The sequence below is a fragment of the Prinia subflava genome, assembly GCF_021018805.1.
Source record: "Prinia subflava isolate CZ2003 ecotype Zambia chromosome W unlocalized genomic scaffold, Cam_Psub_1.2 scaffold_32_NEW, whole genome shotgun sequence".
NCBI lineage: Eukaryota > Metazoa > Chordata > Aves > Passeriformes > Cisticolidae > Prinia > Prinia subflava.
The window spans coordinates 930,405-942,622 of NW_026960609.1; the positions used below are offsets into that span (position 1 = coordinate 930,405).

At 45.2% G+C, this 12,218-nt stretch overlaps 1 protein-coding gene across 1 annotated transcript in view; it reads left to right on the plus strand.

The window, feature by feature from the left end:
• The first annotated feature begins 5,516 nt into the window (after positions 1-5,516).
• Positions 5,517-12,218, plus strand: part of LOC134565063 (protein phosphatase 3 catalytic subunit alpha-like) — a 223,718-nt gene continuing 217,016 nt past the window's right edge. The window contains exon 1 of the mRNA XM_063424439.1: positions 5,517-6,140. Within this exon, the coding sequence (XP_063280509.1) occupies positions 6,083-6,140 (58 nt within the window). The 5' untranslated portion in view covers positions 5,517-6,082. The remainder of the gene's footprint in view (positions 6,141-12,218) is intronic.

Sequence of the window (12,218 nt, forward strand, 5' to 3'; positions counted from 1 at the left end):
CCTGGGAGCAAATTACTAATTCTTGATAGCAGGACTGTGCTTTTAAGCTGTTGCCAACATCTTGAGAACAGTTCGATGCTGGAAGCTGCTCCCAAGGGTCCTTTCTTTCAGTTTCGGAATGGGTTGGCATAGGCAGAGGCTCGGGGACGGGCACACTAGTAGGGGGGGAGATGAGGGGATGTCTTTCCACTTCTGGGAACCTTGGCACTGTTGCCTGCCTTCAGATATAGCTTTTTGTTTTTTCTACAATAACACATTTTCACTGCACAAACTTGCAGTGCTTAATTAAAGCAATAATTTTAAACACATTTAGGTAAATCAGTGCAGTGTTCTACTGGATACATAAATTGAGTTAAACCTGCTGCTTGCACCAGTAAATTTATAGGGACAAGCTACTCCTGCAGATCAAGTTTTAAGTCAATGAATGTTTAACCACACCGTTGGGCTTTGCCTGGGCTACTGGCCCTGCAGCTGGATGCAATAGGGCAACTGGGACTGTGGCCCAGCTGTGCAGGAACTAAAGCTTGGCTAATTTCCTCTAATAGCAGATGTGTCAGGCAACTCCACCAGTTGTTCTTGGCGGCCTGCAGTGCCATTTGGCTGTAGTTTTGCTTCTGACTCCTTTGCCTTTCATTCTTGTTTGCTTAGTCTTGATTCCTGTTTCCTGCTTCCTTTGTGTTATGCTCCTATACCTCACCTTGTCCCAGTCCTGACTTAGAATAGGGACTCTGGTTTTCAAACATCAAGCTCTGTAACTTTTGGACTATGCTTTTCAGTTTGAGATGATTCTTTCCATCTCTGGTGTTTTGATTTATTCTTATGCTAGCTTCACTCCTATCAAGACTCAATTCTTATCTGGTCTTCACCTTTGGGCTTACTGGAGTAGTCTGATGAAAGTACGTGCCTCTTAGGAAATCTGAAACAGCAGTGGAGGAAACTTGTATTAGGCTGCTTCTCAGCAGTATTGGAATGGGGACAGATATGGAAGTCCTTTGCATGATTTCTCTTGAGTCTGCATGCTGTGAGGGATTACAGGCATGACTTGTGGATCAGTTTTGCACCAGAGGCTTAATCTGAATGCAATTATTAATTTGCAGCCTTAGATGACCACAGTTATGCTTCTTTTATATTGAAATCTGTTGTAAGCAGGCCAGTTTTGGCATGGGGTAAACAATTTCCAGGGCTCAAGGTTATTTTCTCTCACTTGTGTTCTTCTCTTTTACTATTTGTTGACTTTTCAAATGTCAGTCAAGCTCTATATAACTGTTCATGGCACCAGTTGTTACTGTTTTCCATGTTGATTCAGCATCTTGGAATTTGTAGCTAACCCTTCTCTCTTCTGTATTCCAGATGCCACTGCTTGTATTTTATTGCAACACAATTCATTTCGGTATCATCCATTCCATGACTATAGAATTATCTATTTAGCTTTGCTTTCTAAACCAGGCACAGTATCATTAACAGTGCATATAAATTCTGCTAAAAGCTTCAGGACCGAATCCAGAACCTGCATAATTAGCCAAGCCAAAAGCCCAACAGACATATGCTGGGAAAAACATGCAAAGCTCCAGAGAGGCTGATGATCAACAGGTTAAGTGCCCACAGTGGATACTTGAAGACCATGTGTGAAGAAAGGAGAGGATATTTTTAGTGATGGGTTATGTGTCTGTGTTTTGCCATCTGAACTTTCCATCTCCTTGCAAACATAACCAGAAAGCATTTCAATGATACAAAGAATTTACTTGCTACAGGTCCTATCTTCCTCTTGTGTACTGAGCTAGAACAAGAGGGGAAAAACTATTGTCAAAAAATTAGACAGTGCCCCTTCATGTTGATCTAAATTGCTATGTGGTCCTTTGTATAGGCTCTCTACACTGGGGTGAATTTCCTTCCTTGGATATGATGGAACCAAACGACACGTGGAGTACTGATAAATTATACTGCCTGTCCAAGGCTAGTATATGACACTTGGTATCAAATTTATTTTAGTTAAATGTAGATGAATCTAGTTCTTTTGAAAGTTTTAGGTGCTTGTTGTCACTGTTGTGACTGTGAGCTGTAACAGAACTTTGAGTTCACTGTGGAGCATCCCCTCAAGACACACTATCAATATAGACTAGTATGTAATGGTTTTAATCTTGTAGACAATAATGCTATAGAGGCTATGGCCTAGGGTTCTCAACACAGATGTTGAGAATCCCCAGCAATTTTTATATTGGAGGGAAGTAAACCAAAACAATTGCACATCTCTCTTGAAAGAAAAATCAGGAAAATCATTAGTTAAGGCAGCACCAACATCCAGACTAACCTTGTTGCGCATATTTTCCATCCAGCCATCATAGTACTCAAGGGCTCTCACTAATTCCCCTTTACTTCCAAGATACTGTCAAACTTACATTTATTACATGTGAAGCCAGAACTTGCAGAGGCTAACAATAATGCAGGAAGGACAGACTCCCTGTAGCTAGAACAGTCATTCTCTAATAATGATTAAAATTTTAAACACTATCTCTTGCAATCAATATTTTAAAACAGTATCTTACTTGAGTCAGTGGGCAAAAGTATCGCTACATGTCTATAAAATAATCCTCATCTTGCTGCTGAAATAGAGTCAAGACAACTTGATTGCTGATTTTTCATGGGCTCTATAATACAGTTTGAAATCCCTCAGTCTGCATATCTGGATTAAAATTACTGGCTTCTCATTGTATGGGCATTTATTCCTCTTTCCACTTCAGCTAGATGCTGCTACTTTCCAGAGCTGCTGTGTGCTTAAAAGAATTGTCATGTCTCAGCTAAAATGGAAAATAATTGTTCATCTGAGGCAAAGAGGTGGGCACTAACTTATTCCAGACTTGAAAAAAATCTCTCCCCCAGCTCTCACAGAGCTTGTCCTCAAAATCAGTAATCAGGATCCTTGGAAGATCAGAGCTTCCAATGTATCATGCTGGGCTTCTATTCTACTAGGGAATGAAATGACTAACAATGCTCTACTAGGGATTAGTGATGCAAGAGGTCAAGTGTGTTAGAATTTTCCCAGAATCCACTGACTGTGTTCTTTTCATTCAAAGATGTGATCTTCATATTCTCCTCCTGCTGTTAAATGAGAAAAAGGAATCTAATAGGACTCAGATCCCATGAAAAAGAAATCCTTCTGTGACCAAGAAGTGTGAGAAAAACCTGAAGGACCACCTCTGTGGATGGATTTGAAGTGATAAGGAATTTAAGTCATAAGAATTGTGTCATAAGGAATGCCTATACAACCTTAACTACTAACACAAATCTGAAACAGTATCTCTAGTTTGTTAGCATTATCAGAGAACAAAGATGATGTTTGATGATTTCTCTCTCTCTTCCTTTCCCTCCATCTGATCTGAATCTTGGCTGTATCATACCTTGCAGAAGTGGCATGACACATGGTATTTGGCTGTGGTACTGATCTTTGTCTTACGAAAGCTCATCTAAATGCTCCTAAAGAAGAGACAATCTGAAATGGGGATTCTACCTTGTAAAGGAAGACTAAACACATTCAACAGATGAATAATCAAGACCCACCACAAGATAAAATGAAAGAGCTTTACATAGACTGGATGGCATATTATAATTGAAAACTAGAAGGAAAGGAAAATCATTAAAGAAAAGAACTCCTATATAGCCTTCAGGATTAACACAGTCATGCTGAAGTTGTAACACTGGATGTCCTTACATAAGCAGCAGCAACAATTATACTTTCTTGTTAAAAAAATCAGAGCTCAAGTCTTGTCCTGTGATTAATGGGGGAGAAAATGTGAACTTGAGAGACCTAGCATCTCTGTTATTCCAGCCTATGAACACAAATCCAGATGACTCATGCAAGCAGCCTGCAGTCACAGAAGAACGGATCCAAACTGGTCCTCCACACCTCATGAAGCTGGGGCCACAATGTGTAGGCAATACTGGCCATGCTGCATTCCTCACATGCTGCTTCTCCTTCCCTGTCCAAGCACCAAGTGCCGCTGGGCAGTGTTTCCCGGCAGCGGGGATGAAGATGTAGGGTTTTTTCTGTCCAGATTCTTCTGCGCACTTCATGAAGTATGCCTACCATATGGGGAGATGTCTGCTTACTTGCCATGGGCTTCAGGATTTTTCTGGGCATATATAAGACAACCTTGCTTGAGCCCTAGCTCTGTTTCACATTCTCTTGTTACCATTGCAATAGGAATCTCAGATGGCAACTTTATTACCCAGCTAGTCTGTGCTTGATGGTCACAGCACATGGAGCTCACCACAGTTGTTGGAATGAGCTGAGAACTCATGCTGTCCTACTAAATGTCAGTCACACACAATGTCTTCCCATGCTCAGAGAAAATACCACAAGGACAGCCAAAAAAAGTCCCCTAAAAATGTCAGGCAAATCAAAGCAGAGAGTACGTCACAGGTGCCATTTTATATTCTTTGTGGCTTTCTAAAGCAATAGTATCTGCTAAGCAAGCAACTTGTACATCACCCCAGAGGGAAATGGGAAGCCAGGTTAGGCGTCTGTTGATTCTTGGCTAATCTACACAGAAGTTATTCAACAGCAATTCTGTAAACATCCCTCTTCCAGAACATGTGTGCCCTATTTTCCTCTTTAATTAAAACTCACAGTGTTAAACTAAACCAGAACAGCTCAGCCTTATTCTGGAAATCAGTCATGAAATTAGTCAGGAATAGCTCCTCCAGAACAACACATATAAACAAGGCCATAACAATATTTATGCTGTCTAGAATGGTGGAGGACACTTTAATAGATGCAAATTACTTTCCAATCCTCTAAGAAACATGAAGAAAGAGTTGCTGTCTTCCATCTGAGGGCGGTGAACACTTCTCACTCATGTTTGGCCATTCCCTTTGTCCTTGCAGGCCCATTTGAGGGGACCGTGGTGCCCCAGCATTGAGGCCGAGCCAGCCCATGCCCCAAGTTGGCGTGTGCTGGGTAGCCAGGTGTGCTGGGCAAGACTCACAGCTAGGGGCGATGGATGTATTTTTCCTTTATCCGAGAGGATGGATCAGCAATCCCCCGGCTCATGGACGCTATTTAAGAAGAATCCCCGTTCGCTCAGGCCAGTCCCGGCTGCGCGCGTGCCACTACATGCGTGTCACCTCTCCGGAGACGCCCCAGCTCGGAGCGGGCTCCCCGCGGGGCAGGCGCTTGGAGCGGTCGGCGCTCCGAGCCCGCGCGGGGTGGCCGGGCACGCAGGCGCGGCCGCCGGGCGCGGTTCCCGGCACGCAGCCGCCGCCCCCGTGAGCGGCAGGTTGCAGCCTCCCTCCCGCGGCCGCATACGGGCCGTGTCGGGCAGGATGGGACTGGAATCGGGCCAGGCCGGGCCGTGCAGCCGCTCGGCGAGGGCTGCGCGGCCCCGACGCTCCGCGCGGCGCGGGCGAGTGGGCGCACCTGGGCGGTGCAGGGGCGGGGCCGCTCACAGTGAGTGGCAGCGCGGCGCGGGCCAATGGTGGCGCGCGGGGGCTGCGCGGCGGAGTGTGTGCAGTGGTGCGCGGGGCCGCGGCTGGTGTCGGTGCGAGCCGGGGAGAGACCCTGCGGGGGGCGGCGGGGAGGACACGGATCCGGATCCCGATCCAGTGCGGCGGCGGCAGTGGCGGCAGTGGCGGCGGTGGCGGCAGTGGCGGCGGTGGCGGCGGTGGCGGCGGTGGCGGCGGTGGCGGGAGGAGCCGGAGCGGCGCGCTGTGGAGGAAGGAAGCGCAGGGCTGGCCGCTGCGTGTGCAACCTGGCTGTTCCTGCTGCCAGCGCTGCCTGACAGCCGCCCGCCGCGGGTGTTGTCGCCGGGATCTTTGGCGGCGGGGGGAAGAGCAAGCAGTCCTGCACAGCCCCGAGGCGTGATTGATAGCGAGCAATAATTAACTGAAGGAGGACGGGGGTGGAGGAAGACGAAGGAGGAAGGCACCGCGCGGCAGAGCACAGCCGAGCCAGCGAACGGCGGCGGGACGCGGCAACTTCGGCCGCAGCGGAGGAGCCGGAGCCGTGACCGCAGCGGCCGCCGCCGCCTCAGCCCGCGCCTGCCCTGCCCGAGGGGGGAGAGCCTCGTCGCCTCCCCGGCCGCCGGACATGTCGGAGCATAAGGCCGTTGATCCCAAGTTATCGACGACGGACAGGGTGGTGAAAGGTGGGTGCTGCGCTCCCGCCGCCCTTTCGGCTGGGTCCTCCCGCCGGGCCCCCTGCTGGGGTCGCGTCCGTCCCCCCTTGCCCGCTCCGGGCAGGTATCGCGGGGCTGCCGGCAGCGCGGCATTTGGGAGGGGTGGGCTCGGCCCGGGGGCTTGCGCCGGGCCCCAGTGGAGGGTTTGCGGCTTCCCTCTCCTGCCTGCCCGGCGCTACATTGCAGCATTTCCCCCCCCTTCCTCCCCCCCGCCGCCTCCCCTCCTCCGCCTTGAAGGCGCTGCACAGGGCTGGCGTGAGAGAGAGGGGGAGCCCCAGCGTCCTCCCCCGCCTAGGTGCCTGGGGGAGAGGAGGGCTCGGCTCCCCCCCCAGCCCGCCTGCTCCTCTGGGCATCCCCCATTCCTCCTTCTCCTCCGGACCGCGCTCCCCGGAGCCCCCCCCCGCAGGCTGCGCCGCCGCTTGTCACTGCCGTTCTGCTCCCCGTATGCAGCAAGGATGCCTGGAAACCTCCCCGCTCCAGCAGCCGGGGCTCCCCCCCACACCGAGCGCCGCTGCTGGGGGACCGATTGCGCCGCTCGGCTCCCCCGTGCCCCGCTCCCGCAGGGCCGCCCCCGCGGCACCCGCGGCGGGGATGCCGGGCGAGGGGGAGCGCGCCGTGAGCGCGGGCGTTGTGGCAGGCGGCGAAGGCTGCTTCCTTCTCCTCCTCCTCCATCGCCGTCTCATGCTGACGGCCCGGCCTGCTAGGATGTGAAGTTATCCAGCGGGCGTTCCGTGGGCGTGCATATATGCGTGAGGGTCCTCGGCACAAACACGTATGGGCTCCATGATTTTTTCTCTGTTTCGGAGGTACGCATGTGCTGCCAGCTACGGCCGTATAAACAAATTAGAGTTCGGGTTAACAACACGTTGTGCCCCGCAGTACAGACCAAGGTTTTATTTGCTGAGGTGATGCCTGATGTAAATTGCACATGTGCATTTCTCGGTGTGTAGGAAGTGCATGTGTATTTAATGGTCTGGGTTGTTTGTTTCTTGTTTGTTTGTTTCTTTCCTTCCGCACTGGGCACACAGCCAAGTGTACCCAGCTCTGGTGTATTTCACCCAGTTAGGTTATAACCCGCATGCTACGGTGTACTGCACAAATCCTAGGTGCAGCATGCATGTGTCCAGATCCTGGGAAACTAGAAATGGAAATGGCCTTGAAATACGTACACATCTGTATTTACATGAGTGTATGCCTGAATGAAACAGTGTAAATATTATTGGGGAAGATGTGTTATTTATGGTTTTGTGTTTATATTTACATTTACCTTCTCATGTCTTTTCCCCTCTTACTTCATTTTGTGCCCCTCCAAAGGAAATTGTAGATATTCAGATAGTGTACGAAACAGAATTACAATAATTTTGAGAAAATCACTTGTAAATTCATCTTTACCTTGTAATATCTAGAATATTTACAATTTAAGTTTCAGTCTGTTACATCACACCAAGAGCAGGCTTTAAAGCCTGTGTTAAGCTGATCTTGTCTCCTGTAGAAACAACAAATGGCCATGCTGTTAGGAGATCATGATTTTCGGGTATCTTATTTTCTTTTTTAATTTCCTTAATCTGCTTGGTCCAAATACGTGGCCAAGCTGCCTGATCTTTGCTGTGGCAGAACTTCCTTTGACTTAAGACAGTGTTTGTTATGGATAGGAATTATTTCAGTATGTATAAAACCTTCACTGCTTTCAGCTCATCCAAATGTGTTTTGTCAGGAATCGCTCTTTGCATTTTTCACACATGTAAATGTCTCAAACATCTAAACCCACTATTTTAAGGAAACTTAGCAGTATGTGTAGTTAAATACTTTTATAATGCAACTCAGTGAGAAACCAACTTGGTCAAACTGAGCTCTAGTCTTGAACAAAAAGAACATAGATGGTGCTTGAGTGTACATTGCCCCTGCTAACTGTTTGTCTCAACATCAGTGTTTCGCTGTAGATGTGAAGATTTGCTTAACTGGTTCAGGCCTCTGTTAAATATTGAAATCTTTTAAAATAGCATCTGAAGAGTGTAGTACACAGTAAACTGATTGTTAATAGGATTATTCTTTGCTGCATCATAGGCACTTCACACTGCCTTCATATAGACACTAGGGAAATCAAGAAAACAACTGGTGGTAATAAAGGAAAGATCACGTTGTTGTTTCTGTTGTTTAGGGTGTGATTTGTACCTTCTTGAGATGAACAACTGAAATGGGCTTGCAATGTTAAATTAACAAAGAATAATTAAATAAAAAGGTACATTGTGAGCACCTATATAAGTCGTTGAAGTCTTGTTATCTTAGAGAGAAAAACCAGCTATTTTAACACTGGTAGGGTGTAACCTGAGAAAGCAAGTTAGTGAAATTCCTTAAAGTTAAAATATAATATAAAACCTCACTTGAAAAGGAAATGCCTTTAACATGGATCTAGTCTCTGGATTAGTGGTTTTTTTTTTCCTCTACTTGCCTGTGTGGGATTTTTTTGTTCGATTTTATTATGTTTTGTTGATTTTTTTTAACGCTCTCTATTGCTCATGTGTGTGAGATGTTTCCTTCTAACAGTAACTGAGCTGGCTGGTGAAAAATCCTGACTTGGCACTGTTACGTAACGGTGGGACGGGCTTGGGGGGATTACAGTTCCAGCAGCTTCGTACAAATTGCTTGTGGCTGAGAGCTGCTTCTTCAGGGGGGTTGCTCTGGGTTTGGTTTCGTTTTTTGCTTCTTGTGCTTAAAAAGCTCAAATATATGGAGAAGTGGAGTATTTCCATAGGCGAGGATTTCATCTCACACTCATTTTGCTTTGCTTTTTGAATTGTCTGAACTGTACTGTTAAAAATGCCAATCCACTTTGCCAATTAAAAAATTTGGTTTATTAAAAATAAAATTACAGAATTTCGGTAAACCAACGGGCAGAGTTTCGGTGACGATGCCTGGGATCGTCAGAAGGTGAACGGAAAGCAGCCTCTATCGCACTGCAATCCCCCAGAGTTCACGAATTGGCCCTGTCCCGGTCCCAGTTTTTATACAGTTTATTTAGCCCGTGGCAAAGGTTTTCCCCACAGTTCATGGTTTTCCATGGTGATTTCATGTATTCATGTTTCTCCTCTGCCCTGCTGAATAGATTTCCTCGTCGAAGTAACGATCGTTAATCTCTCTCTTCCGAGGTCTGAATAGAGTCCGGGATGTTGAATAGGAGGGGCGTTCCCTTATCAAAATCCACTTCTCTCTTATCTTGCTACCACTGATCGCCGGGAATCTCACCATTCTGTTGCCCTTGGATAGCTGATCTCAGTCTTGATTAGCCTCTATTTTGATGCCAACCGTGGACTCCAGTTATGGGAAGAGCTATTGTCCCGTCCTGAATGGTGATTTCCTGGGAGTCGCAGCTCCTGAGGGAGGCTGTGTCTATGTCAGTCCTGAGCATATTTTATGTTACAGGAATTCATTTGTGTTATACATATGCATAGAAAGCACAAATTAACAAATTACATTTTATAAACATATCGAAAACACATTAACAAATCACATTTATTACAGTACTTAAACTGAATTAACTCAAAAATAAAATATGCGTTTGGGATGAGGGGAAAAGGTTTGGGAGCCCCTAATGTTTTTAACGTCCTGGTCTTCTGGCTTCGTTATTCAGATCTGTCCTACAATGAGAAGTGTAAAGATGAAATTCAAGCTTGTGTGTCATGTTAAGTTTCCAGAAGCAAATTAACTCCTGTTAAAGTTGACAAAACCATCTGTTTTGTTTAGCTAAAGGAAAAAGGAAAATTATTCCAGAGAATTAATCCAGAGAATGCAGTTATGGTTTGAGGGGTACTTTCAATTTACTCTGGTGCTATCCTTGAGATGGTATGTTGTGATGCAAATTACACGGTTCATCTTTATTCTCTGGATTTTGTCGTGCTGTAGAGGAGCAACACTTTGGTCTGTCGACTACAAATATGATAAACCATATGTTCAGGTGCATTCAGAAGTTTGTGAGATCAAAGCTCAGGACAACATACTGTTGCAGGAGATGCTGACTCGATGTACTTATTCATTGAAATTCCTTGCCTTTTTGTTAGTAGTATGGTGCAGCTTTCACTTGAACAGAGCTGTCTTAAGAGTTCATGTCCTTCTTCAGAACTGAGGAAGCTATTTCTTATCCATGTTGCTTCTAACTCTTGAGACTTGCCAGCCAGAGTGTGGGCTTGGTTGTTCTTGTGAAGGTAGGAATACTTGTCCAGTGTGAAATGCAAAGTTATGTTTCATGTCAGGGAAATGAAGAAAATCTGTGTAATTGTAGTTGTGGAACACGGCCATGGGACAGTTATAAAGATGAGTTCTAATAAACAACTGAGGAAAGCATGGAAGGAAGTTTTTGAATAAATCTTTTGCTTGCAATTACCTATTATAAGTCTCAAGCTATTCTGTAATAAGTGTCTTTTAATTATAACTTTAGAAGCTTGCTTTGTATTAAAGAATTTTAACTGTAGTTTTAGAATGTAAAAAGCCTTTTAGACAAAAGAAGGAAATAAGAAGGGGGCCCAGGCCTTTCACAGAAGGTGGGAAAACATCCTGGACACGAAAGAAAGACTTCAGCTCGCTGATTTATAGTTCCCGAAAAAGGAAAACTGAACATGACTATCAAAGATTGATAGACCTAGAAAAGAGAAGTTGGACCCCACATCTAGAAGCTAGATCCCGCCACTTAGAAAACATATCCTGGAAGTACATCCTGGAATACTGAAATATCAAAATAGATCACAATAGCCTATAGAATTGTACAAGACAAAATATGAATTTATGACTGTTAAGTATTGAATTGTGACGTTAAAACTAGAAAAAGAAACTGCTGAGAAAGCTTATGAATTTGTATGAATATAGCAAATAAAATACCAGCAAGTCCAGCAATCAGTGTGCAGTTAGAAGGGAAAACCCCTACCACTGTACCCAGTGCGCTGTCTTTGCTCACACTTTACCATGTTAATTAATTAATTATTAAATTGAATTGCTGCTTGATATATTGGCCATGTCAAGCGTCTCATTTCTAACACCAGGAAAAACTGGACTGAGGATAGTAGCTCATTCCACATGGTTCAGCTGCCTGATGTCAACAGCTTTTGCTCACTAGTGACATTAGCAAGATTTGAACCCCACCCATCGGGAAGGAAAACCCATGTATCATGTTACTTGACCTCTTCAACATATTTAGTCTTGCATTAGTGCCTCTGAGGAATACTGCACTAAAGCATAGTAATCCTAAATAAAAGCTTTGAAAGTCAACTGGAGTAGTCATACAAAAAAGTGAAGTCAAAATTTCTTGGAAATCTTGCAGTTAGTTAGGTACAATAATTGTTTTGATTTTTTTCTGGGCAGGTCAGATGGTAGTATGCTTTTGTGTGAGGTTTTTTTTTTTTTTGGAAGTGGAGTTTTAATGAAATAATTCTGTCTTGGCTGTTTAGAAGGGCTGCAGCCATGGCTTGTGATCCTTGGTGATGGCAGTCTCCTTTCCTCTCGTGCATTGCACGGGGAGGTTTATATGGTTATATCAGCAATTGACAACACACAATAAAACCAGACATCACTCTCTATTGTCTCTGAATTTCAAACTGTGTCATTGTTAATGCTCTCCTAAAGTGCAGGCTGACTGTTTGTAATATAATATGAATGCCAGTTCCTGATCGATATGTTGCCATCAGTGTTAATTTCAGATTTGTGAGAGGTAAAATTGCTGTTAATAATGGAAACCCTAGACTTCATTGCTAATTCCCATTAGTCCAGGGAGACGACTGTGTATTCATCAAAGGCTTGTGCTCCAGGCTAGAATCCGGCATTGGTGAATTGCAGAAGCCTGCCTCTGTCTCCCTCTGAATTGAGTTCAATTTTTCCAGCATAGATGTGTCCTGCAAGTGCTTCACTGGTTTTTGAGCAATTGTGTTGACCTGAATGTCTGTAATGTTGATGGATTTGGTATATATTTTGGTGTAAATTTGAGGATTGCTTATTTATGACAAGGGTTACTTAAATAGTTATAACTGTCTAATACAGTAAAGGATAATATGCCTCTCTTTTGAG